Below are 20,485 nucleotides of genomic sequence, written 5' to 3'. Positions count from 1 at the left end.
TAGGAGGGACTTCAGTCAAGTTTCTGACTTTGACACATAAAGGTCTGAAGTGATGGGGAAAGTCCTGAACGTCACTCCAGCTTCTCATCTGGTCCCAGGTTCCCAGAGCTCTCTCGGGAATTCGGGAGATTGCGGAGATTCTCTCTCATCAGTACCGTTTGACCAGATCTTAGCTTGCTGGATCCCAAGAAACACAACCCATGTTGGGACCAGGGTAAAGATGTCCACAGAGGCCTTTTAACCGAGGGTGCAAAGTTTAAATTTCGAAGGGCACAGCAGCTGCTGCCCTGAACCATGAGGGGTATAGACAGAGTAAATGCGAGTAGGCTCTTTCCACCTAGATTAGGAGAGATAAGTACGAGAGGACATGGCTTTAGGGCGAGAGGGGAAAGATTTACGGGGAACATTAGGGGGAACTTCTTCACTCAGAGAGTGGTGGGAGTGTGGAACGGGCTACCATCTGAAGTGGTAAATGCGGGCTCACTCTTAAGTTTTAAGAATAAATTGGATAGAATCATGGACGGGAGAGGTCTGGAGGGTTATGGACTGGGTGCAGGTCAATGGGACTAGCGGAATAAAGTTTCGGTACGGACTAGAAGGGCCGAATGGCCTGTTTTCTGTGCTGTAGTGTCCTATGGTTCTATGGTTCTAACCAGGCATCCAGGGACCGAGAGCATCTGCGCCCCAGCTGTGAACTAGGAGCCATTTCAGCCTGGGAGTTTACATTTATTTTTCTTTATTTATCTATCTGCGCTACACTTTCTCTGCAACTGTAACACGTACATTTTGCATTCTGTTTTCCTTTTTACTACTTCGATGTACTTTTGTACGGCACGATCTGTCTGGATAGCACGCAAACAAAAGCTCTCCACTGTATCTCGGTACAGGTGACAAGAATAAACCAAGTCCCATTCCAAATTTAATCAAATGAATCTGGGATAAAAAATCGAGACCCAGTAATGGTGATTCCGAATCTGGTGGACAACACATGGAATTCACTGTTGTTCTTCTTGGAGAGAACTCTGCCGTCACCAACCTTCCCGGTACCCACTGTATCTCGAATAACCCAACGCATAAAAATGATACCCAATATCTTTCATTCATAGGACTTTTATTTTATATGATGTTCTGTTATAAATTCTACGCAATCTCGTCACAAGAGAAAGAGTTCAAAAAGCTGACAGTTGGACATGTCACGGGATACTTCTGCAGGACAGTTGTTGCTGGCTATACGCTCCCATCGCTCCAAAATGCCCCCTAAATTATATGTTATGCATCTGATTAAAAGAAACTTGACTTTGAAAAGTTATTAGTGACTTCTCCCAATGGCTCAGGGGTTACGTGTTTGGTTACCTAACTAAACCAGTGAGAACTGAGGCTGGTCCACACAATGAAAACAAGTGCGACTAGTGTAGGGCAGGAGCGGCAAGTAGCCCAGACCTGGGACTCGAGTGGTCGCTAGTGGCGCGGGGACAATGGACACACTTAGAGTGAACCCAGAGACCATTTCTCCTGATGCCTCGTAATAAAACGGCCACCGCGTCCTCACAGAAACCTGTTTGATTCTCTGCTTCACATCAAACATGCCAATTTGTAGCCACCTGTTAACAGGAAGCGGGTGTCGCCTTCAAGGCCAGCATTTATTATCCGTCCTTAACTGCCCCTCAACAAGGTGGCGTCGCTTGCTGTTCACTCGCTGATGCGGATGCTCCCACAGGACTGTTGGGGATTCCGGGGTGAGGCCACGGCAGTTGTGAAGGAATGGCGGTATTTTCCATCAGGAAAATATTGGTCTGTGCACTGATGGCATCAGCTGGGCGCAGTAATAGATACCTCTTCCCCGGTGGTGGACACTACATGAAGTCCCGGTTTATGATTGGTTGGAAATGGAAACCCCTTGTTAAATTCGGCACATTGCCATTTAAAGGCTACAGTTTCCAGTGAGGTACCAGTGAACTCATGTAGCCTCCCTGCAGCGAAAGGGTCTCTGCATCTTCAACTCCTAATCCAGCGGCTAATCAACTGGCGTGCAGGCACCCACAGTCACTAGGTGCGTTCAGCTAGACCAAGACATTGCTCTGAAGCTGAGCACAGGTTTTGAACTGAACAAGTGTATTACTCAGGCCAGAAACCTTCTCTCAGGCACGCACGCACTTACATTCGTTCTTACACGTCGCGCCTTGCATGTTCTTACATGCACTCCTGCACCGACGGTCTCATCCACACACGCACGGCCTCACGCAAGCACACACTCACACACACACAATAATAGTCTGACGTTACAAAAGACAAATATTGGAGGAAAAAAAGAAAGGATTGTTTCTGTTTTTAAAATGAAGAAGTTAGCTGCTAAAAATACGTAGCAGGTCGGGCAGCACCTGTGGAGAGAGAGAGTTAAAGCGTGGGTCGATGCACGTTTTAAGCTGCAGAAAGGGGGATGGGGCGGAAGGTACAGAGGAAATATCTGTGGTAGGGTTGAGACGGAGAGAGAACGGGTGACGGAAGTGGTGGTGGTGCCGGCCGATGGAGGGTGGGGAGTCCCGGTGAAGGGCGGTGACGGGCTTTGTTTTATTCGTCGTGACATCTGACTGGGAGGACTTTTAGCGGTTCTGAGTTGTCTCCATCGTCATTGATCCCAGGGCTGAAGTACGGGAAAAGTCTCTCCGAGAAGGTGTCAAGGAAACTGTACAGGTGGGTCATGTTGTCTACGTTGTAAAAGGACACTTGCCCGCCCTCATAGTCCAGGTAGACGCCAATGGCCTTGGGTTTCACAGTTACATTCAGGCGGGTCCTCGGTACCGTCGTGGCTTTGTACTCGTTGCCATTTCGAAGCCATACAATCCAGTAGCCGGCGTCTGGCGTGGCGGTGGTGTGTCCTTTCCGGCTGATGGATTCCTTGACCACTCCCACGTCCCACTCAGTCTTGCTGCCCACCTGCACCTCCCAGTAGTGCTTGCCAGACGAGAAGGCCTCCGATCCCAGGACGCACACGCAGGTGTCGAACCTCTCGGGGTTGTCGGGTACGTCCTGCTTCACGTCGCCGTAAGACACAACCGTCAGATCTTCGGACAGCAGGAGGCGAGGGTGTGCTGTGCTGGGGTTCAGCGTCAGATATGCCGGGACTGACAGAGAGATCAAAACAAAAGCCAAAAATTAGAGAGCGCTCCTTCTACCCATCACATTGGATTAATTTAAGGACTGCTGTGCGGCCAATTAACATAATAGAAGGTCGCTCTGATGTAGAGTCAAAAACCTCCGAGTTAAGTTCGAAATGCTACACAGATCCTTGCCATCTATTCTATTACATTAGATTGTATCCATATATAATTTATTACATTTTCTTTTATTTTCTTCGGTGCTATTTATAAAGGAGCGTTTCCTTGGCATCTCTTCACTGGCATCAGTTCGGGAAGTAGGGTTACTGGCTGGTTCGGGACAGCCTGCATACTTATAATCTATAGGACACGGAGCAAGAAAACAAAGAGAATCACTTTGTTGCACAGAAATAGTCAAGTATCATTTCAATCTCAGTACACAACGCAGCAAGCGCCTGGCCACCGGCCACAGGCCTCTCTCCTGCGCCAGCTGAAGGCCAAGCCAGCGCGCAAGCGGTTGTGCAACGGCAGCAGAACCGCCAGTTGTCGGCACACTCAGACCTCACCGCCTGGCGAACACTCACAAGTGCTTGTGATTGAGGAGAAGGAGCAGGCCGCTCGGCCCGTGAGACCTGATCCGCCTTTTAGTACAATCATGGCAGCTCTGATTGACAACTCAATAACACATTTACTCCCTGTAACCTTTCACCTCGTCCACTCCCGGTAACCTTTCACCCCGTCCACTCCCGGTAACCTTTCACCCCATCCACTCCCGGTAACCTTTCACTTTATCCACTCCCGGTAACCTTTCACTCCTTCGCTTCTCAAGGATCTGTCCACCTTTACCTTAAAAATATTCAAAACCCTTTGAGGAATAGAGCTCCAAACACTCATAACCATCTCAGAGGAAAATATCATCTCAGACTTAAATGGGTTGACCCCTTATTGTCAAACAGCGACTTTAGTTCTAGATTCCCCCATCAGAGGAAGCATCCTCTCCACTTTCATCCTGACAAGAACTTTCAAGATTTAACTTGCTTCAGGTAAGTCACACTCTTATGAACTCCAGAGGATACAAAATCAAAATTTAGAAAATGCAGACACTGTAAATCTGAAATGAAACAGAAAATGCTGGAAACACTCAAGGGGTCAGGCAGCGTCTGTGGAAAGATAAACACTTAACTTGCTTTTCCCGGTTCTGACGAAGGATCCTAGACCTGAAACGTTAGTTGTTTCTCTCTCCACAGATGCTGTCTGACCTGCTGAGCTTTCGTCCCAAACTTTTCTGTTTTATTCTAACGGACGCAGACTTGTATGTCGAACCTTTCCTCAGAAGGCAACCCTCCGGTTCCAGGTATCAGGCTAGTTAATGTTCTCTGAACTGCTTCCAATTGATTAATATCTTTCCATAAATAAGTATATAAATGCCATGCACAGGACTCCAGATGTGGTCTCACCATTGCCCTCTGTAACGGAGGCAAACCCCCTCCTCTACTTCTATACTCAATGCCCCCTCACAATAAAAAAAACATTAGGTGTGCTTTCTTAATTACCGGATGCACCTGCATGTTAACAGTCGGCAGATCATGCACTGGGACACACAGATCCCTCTGAACCTCAGAGCGCTGCAGTCTCTCACCATTTACAGAATACACTTCTTTTTCTGTTATTCAGCCAAAACTGCCAGTTTCACATTTTCTCATGTCATCTCTATCTGCCAGATCTCTGTGCACCCATCCTCTCTGTAAAGTAGCCATGTTTCCTCTTAAGATCCAACTTTCCTTCCTATCTCTGTGTCCTTCAAAAATTTAGCCACTACAATCTTCTGTGCCTTCATTTAAATAATGTATATGAAGTTACAAACCTGATGCCTCCACGCTCATCCCTGTCGCACACCCCACATTAGATCTTGTCACACAGAGAAAAAGAATCATTTACCCACTTTGCTTCCTGTTAGCCAAGCAGTCACTATTCACGCCAACATATTGCTTCCTATCCACTGAGCTTTCATATTCCACAAAAACATTTTAGAAAATCCCTGTGGAACTCTCGACTACAAAACACAGTGAGGGCCATTACATATATCCAGCGAGGAGGTAAATGTGATTCTTAATGCTGGAGGGATCGAAGATAATCGGGGCAAAGAGGAAACGAGGCACTGAAGTGGATCGTGCTGAATAGTAGAGCAGGGCTGAAGGGCCGAATAGCCTCCATCTGCAGCAGATTTTTTTTAATGTTTCTCTATATTATAGAAATCTAATTACATCCACCGGTTTCCTTTAACTGGAGCACATCCTTCAAATAATTCCAATAGATTGGTCAAATATGATTTCCCTTTCGATTTGCCTGATTAGCTTAAATAGCATATTTCTATATTATCTTAGTCAGTTTCTAAAGTTAAGCTAACTGACCTGTAGTTCTTGCTTTCTCTTTCTCCTTTTTCAAAGCCCACTTCTACCCCTGTTCACAAGCAGGACTGTCGAGCAGACCCATTGCCGCAGCCTTCTCTTACCTGGCCAGCTTTATTTCTTCCAGTGACTCCATCTTCTCTCCCTGGCCGAGAACCTTTCCACTGACACCCAGGTCATCTCTGCTGCCTGACCTCACCAACTTTGGACTTTCTAGTCTCCTGGCCCCAACTAGCTCATCTTTACCATGACCATGAAATGTCTCATCACCTCCACCCCACGGTCTCCTTCCATTTTTCCTTAAACAGAGGCCCAACCAGTCCCCTTCAATGGGAACTATTCGAGCCTCTGTTGAAGGAAGAAGGGAACATACCGGTTCACCCTGCTGAAATTGCCCCTCACGTTGAACTACATTCCCAGATCAAAGGCTGCAGCTGTGGGAACTCGCGTGGCCCATGTGTGTTTGTTTGTGGGATATGTTGGCCAGACACTGTTTCAGTCCCACTCTCTCTCCTCTCCCTCCAGTACATCAATGATTCTATTTGAGCTGCTTCCTACAGCATCTGAAAATTCCATTTTTTTTGCCAATATCCACCCTGCTCTTGCCTTCATATGGCCCACCTCTGACTCTCCCCTTCACTATCTTGATCATCCACTTCCAACTCGGGGAGAGGTTGGCAACCAATATTCATTCTAAGCCCAGTCAGTCCCACAGTTCCCTCAAATCTCTCAACTACAGCTCCTCCGGCCCCGTGTTTCTCTGGATCCATGCTCTCCGCTCTGATGAGGAGACTTTCCACGCCAGTGCACCTAATATATCTTCCCTTTTTCCTAAACCGTGGCTGCCGCTCTACCAAAGTTGACAGAACTCTCAACCGCATCTCCTCTATTTTCGGAACTCCTCTGCTCTCACCCTCTCTCTCCCAGCCAGAGTTCCCTGCTCACCGTCTTGTCGTCAACCTTCACCCCCACCAGCCTCACAATTAACTCTGCAAGTTCTATCACCTCCAACAGGATTCCACAACTGGACCCACTTTCCACTTCCCTTTCAGTATTCCAAAGGGAAACCTCCCTTCGCGGGGTCCTGGTCCACACTTCCTTCTCCAACAACCACTCCCCTTGTCACGCCACTTTCATTTGCAACACTTGCCCTTTTATCCCTTCCTTCGTCACCACCCAGGAACCCAAACACTCCTTCCAAACGAAGCAGCCGTTCACCTGCACTCTTTACAATCTAGTGTACGGCCCTCGGTTTTCACGATATGGTCTCCTCTACATCGAGACCAATCATACATTGGGTGACTGCATGGCAGAGCACCTTCGTTCAGTCCACAAGCTTCCTGACACTTGAGTTTTCTATCCGAATCCCACTCTGACATCTCCATTAACTTACAGCATTACTCCAATGAAAACTAATCGAAGCTCCCCAAACCCCTTCCCGCCACTGAAGCTCTTTGGAAGTGGTAATGTGGCGACCAATCTGCGCACAGCAAGTTCTCGCGTTCAGCAAAGCACCGAGGACCAGGAGGTGTCACTGCCACGTAGGTCGAGAGTAACCCGGGGGCCAAGGTACCACAACCCGTGCACCAGCTGCGGTGAAGTCTGTCACCTCTTCTGACTGGACGCACGGCAGCTCTCGGGATTCAGCAATGAATTTAAGTATTTCAGATAATCAGCCCTTCCAGTTCATATGAAAACTGGCCTGTCCTAATGCAAGGGCATCTGCTAGTGAGATTATCTCTCTACAGATGTTGCCTGGCCTGCTAAATACTTCCAATTTCTCTCTTACTTCCAGATTTCCATCAAATGCAATGTTCTGCATCTTACAGTAACAACACTGCCTTCCCCCCGTCTAACTGTCCGCACCCTCCCCGGCTATATGCAATTGAACAGGTAAGTCAGCTTGGATCAGTGAGATGGTGCCAAAAACAATTGTGTTACCCGGGCATTGGTCTCCACTCTGTCAGAGAGATCCCCTCTGTTCTATCCCTCCCTCCACTTTTTTTTTTGTCTGCAATTTAATACATATTTGCTTTCTCACTTTACTGGAAAGTTATAACGAAGGTTCGTTCACCTGAAACATTCACTCTTGCTCAACAGATGCTGCCTGGTTTAGAGAGTAGAGCCAGCGATTTATGTTGTATTTCAGACCCAGTGCCCGGTCCTGCACTCAGACCCAGTGCCGTGTCCCACACTCAGACCCAGTGCCGGGTCCCACAGATCCAGTGCTGTATTCCGCACTCAGACCCAGTAACTGGTCCCACACAGAGCCGTGTTCCGCACTCAGACCTAGTGCCCGGTCCCACACTCAGATCCAGTGCCGGGTCCCACATTCAGAGCCAGTGCCTCGGTCCCACACTCAGATCCAGTGCCATGTTTCGCACTCAGACCCAGTGCACCGTCCCATACTCAGACCCAGTGCACCGTCCCATACTCAGACCCAATACCTGGCCTTGCACTCAAGACACTAGTAACTGGCCTTGCACTTAGACTCAGTGCCCAGCCCTGCGCTCGAACCTCACGTCTGACCCACACCGACCCTCACTAAAACGCAGTTAGTCTGCACAGAGTGTGAACGTTTGACCTGTCAGAATGTAGAGTTGTGCATTTTGCCGATCAACGAACAGACTAAAACCTTCATGTGTTTGACTTCTCCCAGTTATTGGGCCAAGGGGAAAGGACTGTCCTGCCGGCTGTACACGGGCCGCTGCAGTGGAGAGTGACGTGGCTCAGTTCATTAAACCACAAAGGTTGACGACGTCCCTGTTTTTCACCTTCCACGTCGCTCCCCAAATACCCTGCCGCCACTGAAACTCTTTGGAAGTGATAATGTAGCAACACAGCAAGTTCTCGCGTCAACAAAGCACCGACGACCAGATGTCACGGCCACGTAGGTCGAGAGTAACCCGGGGGCCAAGGTACCAACACAACTTCCTGCTCCGTGAACCAGCTGTGGTGAAGTCTGTCACCTCCCTGCGAGAGTAAATGGGCCTCGGCTAATGTTTAATCTGTCGGCTGGTCTCCTTGACCGGGCCGCACTCCTCTAGTATTGCGCTGGGTGAGTCTGTCCAAGCACAAAGCTGACCACAGACATAAACGGAGCTCAGAGCATGGATTTGGGCATCTGACCCCAGGCAGCGCGACGGCAGCACAGATTTGGACAGCGGGGAGGAAATTCTAACGTGTTAAGATGGGGAACCAGTTTGTCAGTGGAGGGTCCCTCCTGAAACCGAGGCTGAAACAACCATGGTCCCCTCAACCTGCAACGCAGCATTGCTTCCGGCCAAGCAGGGGTCTCAGACTAGCCCCTTGGAATGAAAGTGTGAGTGTTTACTGAGCGTCATTCAACACGAGAAGGGGAGCAGCAGGAGGCCATTCGGCCCCTCGTGCCTACTCCACTCCTGGCTGGTCTTCTACCTCAGCGCCATTTTCCTGCCCTGTCCTCATATCCCCCGATTCCCTGAATATCTCCAAAAATCTATCAACCTTCCCTTCAAATGAACTCAACGACTGAAGCTCCAAGTCCTCCCGGTAGAGAATTCAAAACATTAGCCATTGAGTGAAGAGATTTCTGTTCATCTCAATCCTAAACACCGACCTCTTATTCCAATTCCGTGACCTCCGGTTCCACTCCTCAACCAGTGGAAATGTCCTCTGCTTCTACCCTGTCAACTCATATTCGTATCACCTGTCATTCTTATCAACTCGATAGAGCACAAGCCCAATCTGATTTACCCCTCCTCATAGAGCAAGCCAGTAACCTCAGGGATTACCCTGATGAACCTTTTCTGCACTCCCCCATCCTTCCCTGGGTAGGGAGACCAGACCTGTGCGCCAGGAACAGTCTCACCAGAGGGTCTATCTAATTGAAGAAGTTTCGTTGCACTCAAGGGCAAATCAGTTTTGCTTCCCCCTGTCAGTTAAAGGAATGTGAAATATCCTTTGGGGTTTGTGGCAAACCCTTCGCTGTGACACAAGTTTCAGCGTAACTTCTGCGTTGTTCGCCGAGGGCAGGCACACCTCGCGAATGATAGGTGTGACCACAGAAGGAATGAGGGAGAACATCAGTTACTGCCGTAGAGAACGGGTTGTGGAAAGGGGGTGGGAGAGAGGTGGTGGGGGCAGCAGGAGGGCCCATGCTGACACATAAAAATATGTCCAGCCACGATTCACAGCATCAGTTGATGAACCTTGTTCCTCACCGCCCCCAGAGCTCCCTCGCCAACAATCCCCCGGCCGGTATATTTCAATCTTTGGCTCCGGCACCTTGCCCACCGACGGAAGAGTGAGCACAAGTTAGAAAAGCCGCCCAGCCAAAGGAGGAAATGTGGTCGGACACCTTTACTGCAACCACGCAGAAGCTTGGGATCACAGAAAGGCTGCTGTACCAAAAGAGGTCATTCGGCCGGTCGAGTCAATACCAACTCTATGTAAGAACAACCTGTCTCACTCCCCGAGCTCTCCCCACACCCGGCAATCTCTTCCCATTCATACACTAATCCAACTTTCCTTTCAACATCACGATTACAAGATCATCCGATTCAGAGGCAGGAGCCGGCCATTCGGCCCCTCTAGCCTGCACTGTCATTCAGCAAGATCAGGGTGGATCTGATCCCGGCCCCGGTTCCAATTCACCTAATTCTTGACTCCGCTGTAGATCAATATACATGGTTCGAACATATTCAGTGATCTCGACCACAACTCTCTGAGGTAGCGAATTCCAAATATTCTCAATCCCCCTCCTCTCTTAAATGGGCGACCCCTCATCCTGAGACGATGCCCCCTTTCTTGATTCTCTCACCCGGGGAAACACCCGAGAAGAATCCACGGGGTCACAAGGAGTGAGATGAGAGTAGGTGGAGGGGACTTTGGATGGTTCTGTGGACATGTTAAGTGTGTGTGTTTCCCAGTTTGTCTCTGGGGGCTGGCCCGTGAACCGAGGTCCTCTATACACGGCTGGAGGACGCAGGTCCGTTTTGTTTCACAGTTATTAATTTTGGGATCTACCTGTCAATAGTCAGGCCAACATTTATTGCACATCCCTGAAAAGGGTCAAAGTGCACGTCACCTTTTCCAGTGAAGCGGGAAGGTGAAACCCCTCTTCCCCTCCCCGGTTCACTCACCGCCTCCTGCGGGAGGGAGTCACTGCTGGTTCCAGAGCAGATAAGGTGGTGGGGACCAGGTTGCCCCAGAACCAGGTTACTCCCAGAGCGATGACATTTCCAGCATAGAGTCCAACGTAACTGCTCTCCGGCCAACACTACTCACCCTACCTGGGAAACTGGATGGGATTGAACCTTCTCCCGCCGCCCCCACCCCAGACTTTATACCCCATTTCGTGAGACCAGTGTGAGGGGCCCATCTGATACCGTCAGATTAACAGAGGAAAGGTCGGGTTGTTAAATTGACAATGATACAACCAGCACAACAAGCAGAGACCTGGATAAACGATAGTCAAAATCTCACAGCACGCAAACAGGCGCTTCGGCCCAGTCCGCGATCACCCGAACCCCCAGCGGGGCAGCTGGGAAATTTAACGTCAAGTCGTTCAATAAATCAGGGGCGAGGGAGGAAGCTTCTCACGGTGACCATGAAACTACGGGGCCCACCCGGGTTACCGAACTCCTCTAGGGAAAGAAACCAGCCGCCCCTCCCCAGTCTGGATCTCTGTGTGACTCCAGGCCTGTCAATGTGGTAACTACACTCTGAAAGGACCCAGTGAGCTCCAGTTCAGGGGCAATAAATGTTCCCCAAAGCAGTAGAAAAGAATCACCATCCAGCTCCTTCCTCTCCGCTCTAGGTGTTGAGCTTCCCAGCACTGAGAAGTGTTTGGGAATTTCCCTGCCCTATCCCGCCAGTAACAACAATCCGTCCGGTGTCTGCAACCAGTAGCCGAATTGCGACAACTATCTATCTCCATCCCCAACTGCGGCGGGATGTTGGCGAGGGTGGGGGCGCGCGTTCTTGCGGCCAGGGAGGGGTATCAAGGTTCGGCTGGCCTGTGGCGGCGGTCTGTAGCCGGGTGCCAGTCCCACCCTTCCCCCAACTCTGCCTTCCGGAGCAGAGATCAGATCAGCAGGTCCTTCAGCTCCTGGAAAGAAAAAAGATAGGTTAGAGTTTTGGTTAGAGACAGGGCGTTTGAAGGTAAGTGAACCCCTCTCAGGCTGATCAAATCTGAATGAGCCGGTTGGAGGCTAAATTGTGGGCGAGACCCACAGGTAAGCCAGTGACGGTGACAGAGGGGCCCTTCCCGTGAACGGGAAACTCCCGGAGAGCAGCGAGGAATGTTTCTTTCTCGGACTCCAACACCAATGGAAGGAGCCGGCCGCGACATGGCCACTGGCGGATTCCCTGCCTCTTTCTACCAAAGACGGCCGACTTGGGCAGGCTCTAGAACCACCGGATCATCTACAGCAGAATATAAGACACGCGGGTTAAACGTTACCCCTCACTTTCCTCGCTATCCCTTGACGCCCGGTCCTCCCCCGCGATGGAGTTTTTCATTGGCTCCCTGACACGGGACCACAGTCCTGTCCAATCAGTGACTTCCCCACGCGATTTTCAAGCCAGTTTACTCCATTGTTGTTCAGTCCAAATGTCTCGCAACCTCTGCTGTCTTTTACCTCAGATTATGGACAGAGGTGGTGTGTGGGGAGGGTGGAGGGTGGCCACGTTATTCTGTAATCTAGCTCCCTTTGCTTCAAAGTCGAAGGGGCTGTTTTTCCAATACCATGGGCATTGTACATCGATGCTCTGCGGAGACCACTGGATTTCCATGCCCCACCCCCTCCCCCCGCCACAAAAAAAAGGAAGTTAGCAAATTCTAGAGGAAGTAGGGAGTCCCCTGTGCTTCACTGTTCCCACGGCGGAAAATCAAAAGAAGCATCTTTCTCTCCAACAAAATCCCGAACAAACTGAATACCTCGGCTGGCTCCGCTCTGTTTCTCACCAAGGTTGAATCTCAGTCACCCGTGCATGTTTCTCTACATTATGCCTCCCGGCGCTGTTTCTGTGTCCCGATGCCTCCCAAGTTCTCACAGGAAGGATGGAATTGCCCTCACTCAGCAAAGGAGACTTGAACCAGGAAGGGCAGAAATCAGGGAGAACCAATGAGGGCAGCCACGCAACAACCCTCAACTGTTTCCAGCCAGGTACAAACTTTAACTACCCGTGAGGTAACCGGTTCTACCTGTTTACCACTTGGAAAAATTAATTGTGGGCCTTTACCTATTTGTCTCCTCCATTGGAGATTTGTCTCAGTCCTAAGAAAGGGACGCTTTTCCTACACATGCCACTCATCAGAGAGTCTCCAAACCCCTAGTCTATTGTTCCGTTTTTCATTAAATCTACGCGTTTACTCAATTTCAGCTTTCCAAGACTCGCAACTTTGAAAAAAAAGACATATTGGTACCACTTTCGTTACTCTTGAGATCTGTGTCCCCTCTCGGTAACTAAATGGTGGAATTATTTCACCTATTTCCTCACCCTCTCTGCAACTTAAGACGCATTTGTTTTGTTGTTGCTTCTCCGGTTTTAATGACCGATTTTCAATGTGAACCGTTTAACTCTGTTCCTCTCTCCACTATGCTGCCTGACCTGAGTGCTTCCAGCATTCCGCATTTATTTGACCTGATCTAGTGCTGTGTCTGGAGATGGAGGAAGCATTCTATTCATCTGCTCGTGGAGATGTCTATGACTTTAAAAATACTTTCAAACTCTATTTCAAGGTATTTCACGCTCGAGTATAAATCACCTTCCCTTGCGTTTTAGATACAACTCCGACAGAGAGGTGTATAAAGTGCAATGGTTGACATATCTCATTACCCTCTTACTCTGAGCTGCTGCTCTGCCCCACTGGCAGTGGGCTTTCACTTTGAGCTTTTCCTGATGGAAAGTTTGATCCCTTGTATTCTACGTGGTTGCATACCATCCCCTGATATTACTCGAGTACTAGGCTGGCATGGACCAATCTACTGTTCAAACGTGTAAGTAACATTCATGTCACACAAGTGCCAGCTAATGATATCTTCAGCAAGAGAGATTCCTATGCTCGACCCTTGACCTTCAATGACGTTACCATCGCCGATTCTCCATCAAGTTCCTGGTGGTCACCACTGGCCAGAAACAGCTGCATCAGTCACATAAATGCCGTGAATACAAGAGCAGGTCAGAGGCTGGATCTCCTATGGTGAGTAACTAGCCTCCTCAGACCCCCAAAGCCTTTCCACCATCTACAAGGTATAATCAGGACTGTGATAGAATACTCTCCACTTGCCTGGATGAGTGCTGCTCGAAAACCTCTGAGCCCCCCAGAAGAACGCAGTCCACTTGATTGACACCACATTAACCACTCAACACAGTCACTTCCTCCACCAATGGCAGGCAGTGTATACCATCTATAAAATGCACTGCAGGATCTATCGGGACAGACCTCTCAAACCCAGGACCTCTGCTATGAAGAAGCACAAGGCGCATCCTCCCTTTACAAGCTGCCCTGTATATATACACCATCCTGTTGTATATATCGACGCTGGGTCTAAATCCTGAGCTCACTCACCAGCAGCATCTTCACCAGAAGGGCTGCAGTGACTCAAGGCAGCTGCTCACCGCCATCTCCTCAAGGGTAATTAAGGATGTACAATAAATGCTGGCATTGACAGAGATGCCTCCAACGATAAACATAATAAGAAATTGCTAAAAGTGTAGTCCCCAACTATTTCTACCAATTTTCTCTTGAAGTTATGGCAGGGGACTGAGAACAGTAAGTAGCTCCCGAGCACAGTCCGTGTTGAGGATTTACTGCTGCGAGTGGTTAATCTGATGGATATAAAAGAACTTCCTTACCAGGGCTTATAACATCTACAACTTCTTTCCAAACTCTATATTGGACAGGTCCTTGAAATATTCCGACAGGCAGATTGCCTTCCATTATCGTTGGGTGATAATCATCTTCAGTACTGGTGTGAATACAAGACAATTGACATTAGCGAATGAAGACAAGTCCTCCAATCTGTTGCTTAATTATTGCACGTCCAGTTTTGGCGAAGAAAGTGTCATACCTCTTGTCGTCCAGAGGAGCCTCCTGGAGAGGAAACAAAACTGGGACTTAGTGGGGCGAAGGACGGTGCAGCCTTACGTCAGGGGAAGAATGTTTGTACGGAAGAACTATTACATAAGTGGCAAATACTGTTAAATGTTAAGCAATGATCTGAAGGATGCAGAGTTATAATTTTACCTGGCTGGACTGAATGGCTCCAAATCATTGGAAGCGCCTTCCAATTACTCTGAACCCCAGCCCGTCCAACCACATCAATCGAAAACACCAGAAACAAGAGCAGGAGTCAGCCATTCGGCCCCTCCAACTTGTCCGCCATTCATAAGATCAGGCCCAATCTGATCTTGGTCTTAGCTCCACTTTCCCCCCGTACCCCGTCACCCTCGGCACCCAACAGACTAAAGACTTGTATCTGTGCCTTGAGAATGTTCAGTGATGCCGCCTCCACAACCCTCTGGGGAAGAGAATTCCAAAGACATGTCCCTCTGGGAGAAGAAATTCCTCCTCATCTCAGTCTGAAATGGGCGATCTTTAATTATGAAACAGTACCTTCAGTGCCAGATTCCCTCACAAGGCGAGACATCCTCCCAGTGTTCATCAGTCCTTTATGCCACCTCTCGTCCTTCTAGACCGCGATGAGAGTAAATTTAACCGAGCCTTCTATTATGGGCCAATTGTGCAGCTAAACATTGAGAAGAGGCACAGATACCCCCATGTGTTCGGACGCAGGCCTTGCTGAGGGTGTCTGCAGACAGTGCGGCAAGTTTGGAGTTGAAAATCAAAAGAGCGCCAATAACTTCCACGTGATCTAACTTAGGGGCACCGATAATAAGTGGGTTGCAGACAAACACTAAAACACGAGCTTCTACGAGTGGGAAAGATCTCCTAGCCCAGCCCGGTTTGGACCCGTGTGGGTTTGAGCGAGGGGACTCCGGCAGACACGTTCCTACCCATCACGCAACATATTGAAAGTGCGGAGGAATCGGCCATTACCAGGAGCCGCCAAAGATCCGAGGGTTCTCAGCGGCGCGGAGCAGTGAATGGGAGCTCAATTATCAGCCACCCACTTTACCTCCACCCCACGCCCAACCCTCTGAAGACCCACACATTGGGTCTAATTTGATGGCGTTTCTATAGAACCATTCAAGACGCCCCAAAGCGATTTACGGGAAATGAAGGAGCGCATTGTTAGAATGCAAATACTACCACAGCCAGTGAGCAGAGCAAGATCCCACAAACACCAGCTAATCTGATTTTAGTCATTTCGATTAAGATATAGATTTTGATCAACATGTCTGCCCGGCTCTCCGTCCCCATGACGGCCCCGAGGGATCTTATAACAACAACCGCTCGGTAGGGAACCTCCAGTAGTGCAGAGCTCCCTCCCACTGTGCGGTGCTCCCTCGGCACCTCTTCGACTCCTACAGTCCAGCACCCCCTCGACACTGCTGAGCGAACGCCTGGATCTTTTGCTCAAGGCTTCTTCCAGCCCTTACTCAGAGCCGAGAGGACCCTGTGTTCTCACACCCTGAAACATACCTATAAAATTTTGTCTATTGAAACTTCAACTAAACAAAACACCTTCCGCAACGGGACGTCCTGAGAAAGGAGCTACTGGAAATTCACAATGGTTGGCGACAGATTCCCCCCACACTGAAATCACCCTGTGTACAACATGAATATCTTGGCATGTCGGGGTTCGTACTTTTCACTTGCACAAATTAAATAGCCCTGATATTGGAGAGGACTGCTAACAAACGGGCGGGCCGGGCGTTCGAGGCGCGGGGAGTGGCTAACCTTCAGCATGGCGTACACATCCTGGTTCTCCAACCGCTTCTGTACGTTGGACAACATCTGCTGCGTGCGGTTCAGGTTATCCTGGATTTTGCGAAGGTTCGTCTCCATCCTGGTGAGGACGTCGTTCTCTTGCGCCGTGAGGTCGCTGAAGAGACTTTGCTGCTTTTCGTCCAGAACGGTGCGAATTTTGGAAAACTCGCTCGTGATGTGGTTCTGCAGTTTATTCGACTGGTCCTGCGGGAGGAACAACGTTCAGAGTCACCCCATTTGAAACCCGCATCGGATCCCAATCCGGACCGGAGCTTGAGCAGCAGGATACTACCTTGATCTCTGTGATCTTCTCCTGCTGCTTCGTCTCGAACTCCTGGTAGTAGTTCTTCTTCTGCTTCAGAGTGTTGAGGCTCACCTTCAGCTTGTCCTACAGCCAGAGTGGAGAAATCAACATAATGGGGTGTGTAATCAGAATGAAGCTGGTGAGCACTGGCTCAACATCCGCCCAGTCCTTGTCATAGTCGGCCCCTCCAGCCGGTCCGCCATCCGATGAATTAGGGCTGGTCTGATCCTAGCCTCAACATCACTTCCCCGACCTCCATGCCCCTCCATTCTCCATCACCCCCAACACCCCAAGCAGAACAAAATCTGTCCACCTCCGCCTTGAATATGCTCAGTGCCTCCAACTCCACAACTCTCCTGAGAAGAAATCCACCGCCCCCCCCCCACCCCAGCTGCACCGCAAATAGTCTCAACCAATGCCCCTGGCTCTGGATAGCCCCTCCGGGAGAAACATTCTGTAACCATCCGCGAAACTCCCCGAGAGGGCGCTGGGGAGAGTTGCCGGGTCGGTTCCAAAGACGAGGGATTTCAGCCCCGGGGGGAGACTGGAGAAGCCTGGGGCATATCCCCTTGGAAGGAGAAGTTTGGGAGGAGATGGGATGGGGCTGGACGGGTCCGGGAGGGTAGAGACGGGGTTAACAGAGGGAAGCTGTTCCCACTGGCGGACCAGGGGCACTGATTTAAAGTGATGGGTGAAGGATACGGAGAGAGGGGTGAGGAGAAACCTTTCTCCCCAGACAGCGTGGACGGTCTGGGACTCTGTCTGCAGATGTGAGGGAAGAGGGACAGAGGAATTTAAATTCTCCAGGCTTTGTAGGACCGCGTGTTGTTAACGGTGAGGTTGACTGCAATCCATAACTTTTTATAGCGGGGGAAAGACGCCACTGTATAGAATTCTAGAAACTTATAGCTCATAAGACCATTCGGCCCATCATATGTATGCCAGTTAGAAAAACAAACTCAGTTTATTTCCAGTCCCAAGCTCCCTGCGGGTTCGTCAGGGGACTGGGAATGTCCCATCACGGGACTGTTTAACCGTGGGGAAGTTTCACCTCCCCTCTTATCCCTGTCACTAACTGCCGTAAGCCTCCGTACCCCAGTCACTGACCCCTCTGCCGCGGGAACCCAAACCCGCAGGTCTGAATTTAAAACACCCCAGCTTTACAGACCCTTAGAAGAAATGTCTGAGCGGACAATCGCGGGGAATCATTTCCAGGGGAATTGGGAAAGACGGAGCAGGGGAACAGACCCAGCTGATTCTACAAAGAGCAAACTTGAGCAGGATGAAGCGACTGGCCTCCTTGTAGTCTCTGGAGTTAGGTGGGGAGGGGGTGTAATGTCTTACCTTGTAGATCTCGACCGCCTCGTTGATGAGCATGAAGTTGTGCGCCTTGTGGCTGCGGCCGTCCCGCCTGTCCAGGCACATCACACAGATGAGCTTCTTGTCGGTCTCGCAGAACAGTTTGAGCTCCTCTTCGTGGTCGATACAGTAAGGCTTGTTGCCCTTGACTTTCAGGTTGAGGGAGATATTCCGGCTTTTCTTCACCAGCTTGCCCAGGGCTCGGTTGGACTTGAGGCTGCTGTCCCGGAAGGTTTGGCCACATTCGGGGCACCGCGCTAGCTTCTCCGCCTCCCATTTCTTGCTGATACACTCCCGGCAGAAGTTGTGTCCGCAGTCCAAGATGACGGGGTCGGAGTACAACTGTCGGCACAGCGGGCAGTTCAGCTCGTCCTCCAGACTGAGCGTGGAGTGGCCCGAAGCCATTCTGCGCGCTTACGCTGCCGGCTGCATGGACTTGCTGAGTGCGCCGCGGGGAGCAAACGCTCGCTGCAGTGAGCGGGGGCACGGGCGAACGGCAGGCAGGAATTCCACCTTATCGCACGATATCCCCCTCAGGCGCCCAAGCCACCAAATATGGATTGCAATGCGGGTTGGGTCATCCTGGATCCCCAGGGACTGTCTAAGAAGATGAACCGAAAACTTGTCAGTCCATTGCCAGGCTGGTTGGCAGGAACCATACCCGCAGCCCCGGGACACACATCTGGAGCAGCGCTCGCCTGCTTCTTCCAACCCCTCCCCCTACATCACAGAACCCTCCCTCGAGTCATCTGCAGCCAATGGAATACAATAGAATTATATCCCGCTGTTATGAGACCATCGAACGGTCCCCTAGTACAATAAGATGGAATCTTGAGCTCTGAATCTACCTCGTTATGACCTTGCACCTTATTGTCTGCCTGCACTGTACTTTCTCTGTAACACTTTATTCTGCATTGTTATTGTTTTCTCTTGTACTACCTCAATGTACTGATGTGATGAAATGATCTGTACAGATGGCATGCAAAACAAAGTTTTTCACTGCACCTCGGTACATGTGACAATAATAAACCAATTTACCGATACTCTTCCATGAACAGGCACAGATTCCCTGTGGAGAGCATTCAGTCCATCACATCCATACTGGGTCCCAGTGGAGTCTTACTCGGACGTGGGAGCCTGGCTGGGATGGGGAACTAATGGATCTCGAGTACTAATAGATTTGTAACAATTCGCAGCTTCGGGTCTCATATAAATGCAAAACAAGCACTTACGGTTTATTTCTACAGAAACTGAACTGGAAAGGAGGGAAGTCACACTGTACCTCTATCTGGCCTCGGTCAGATCCACACTGTGAGGCGAACCGTTCTGTCCATCGTATCCTGAAGTGCTACAGAGGCACCCAAGAGGGTGCTGAGGAGGGTTACAAGGAGGCTACTCCAACAGTGCAATGTTGTTCATGTTAGGGAAGAATAAACAGACCAGGTCTCTTTTCTCTTGAGAACAGGACTGTGGGCGACCGAGCAGAGGGCGTTAACTGCAGAGGGGGTTGGACTGAGTGGATGCAGTGGGAATGTTTCCGCTGCAGGGATATAAGGCAGTAGCGGAAACACACTGGAATTCAGGGGAGCCCTCGTTCCCTGAAGTGCGATCAGGCAGAGGTGGAGTACGGTGTTTGTGAGAGGAGCATGGGCAGGTTTACGAGGGAAAAGGAGGCAGAGGGCCACGCGGACAGTTTTGAATTGGGGAGAATTAGAATGGATTGGAAATGCCGGCAGGGAATAACTGGGACAGAGCTCTATCCCCTGTGAGGTGCCACCAGTCCCATTTCCCCATCCCCGGGGCAATCCAATGCCCGTTTGAAGGCCTCTGATTTGTCCAGTCTCCTTCCCACTCCTCCCCCCCCCCCAACCCCGTCAACATCCACAGTAAATCGCAGCCAGCCCCGCTCTCTGGGTAACAACCCGTTTCCTCCCGTACGCCCCCTCCCACCTTTCCCTTTGCTCCATCTCTGTTCCATGCAAATGGCTCCACGAGGAGCCAGCACGGACTCGATGGGCTGAATATCCTCCTTCTGGACTAACTTATTCCACCATCCAAAACCAAGTGGAGCCGCTGCCTCGCAGCTGCAGCGACCCGGGCTCAATCCGAACCTGCTCTGTGTGGAGTTTGCACGCTCCCCCGTGACCACGTGGGGTCTCCGGTTTCCTCCTCCATCCCAAAGATGTGCAGGTCGGTAGGTGACATTGACCGCTGTAAAGTCTGGCGGCTGGGTGGTGGAATCTGGAGGGAATTGTGCGGAGAATAAAATGGGATAGTTCACAAAAAAGCTGCTGGAGGAACCCAGAGTCGGGCAGCAACTGTAAAGAGAAATGGCCAGTCAAAGATTCGAGGGGTGGGGCTGGATTCCAGAGTTCGAGGCTCAGATAGTTGCCGTCACTGGTGGATCTATGGCAGGCGGGGTGGGATCAAGTGGCCA

At 50.2% G+C, this 20,485-nt stretch overlaps 1 protein-coding gene across 1 annotated transcript; it reads right to left on the bottom strand.

Moving 5' to 3' along the window:
* Window positions 1–2,568: 2,568 nt before the first annotated feature.
* On the bottom strand, window positions 2,569–18,453 carry LOC127585796 (zinc-binding protein A33-like). The gene is made up of 6 exons (XM_052043495.1): window positions 18,034–18,453; window positions 16,678–16,773; window positions 16,356–16,589; window positions 14,563–14,585; window positions 14,348–14,460; window positions 2,569–3,122 (listed from the first exon to the last, which is right to left on the bottom strand). The coding sequence occupies exons 1-6, from the start codon at window positions 18,451–18,453 to the stop codon at window positions 2,569–2,571; spliced, it is 1,440 nt and encodes a 479-aa protein (XP_051899455.1).
* Between the last annotated feature and the right edge of the window lie 2,032 nt (window positions 18,454–20,485).

Source organism: Pristis pectinata, chromosome 34 (genome assembly GCF_009764475.1).
Source record: "Pristis pectinata isolate sPriPec2 chromosome 34, sPriPec2.1.pri, whole genome shotgun sequence".
In the NCBI taxonomy this organism is placed as follows: Eukaryota; Metazoa; Chordata; class Chondrichthyes; order Rhinopristiformes; family Pristidae; genus Pristis; species Pristis pectinata.
Note: the sequence above shows the minus strand (reverse complement) of the source record. Positions and strands in the feature narration are given on the sequence as shown.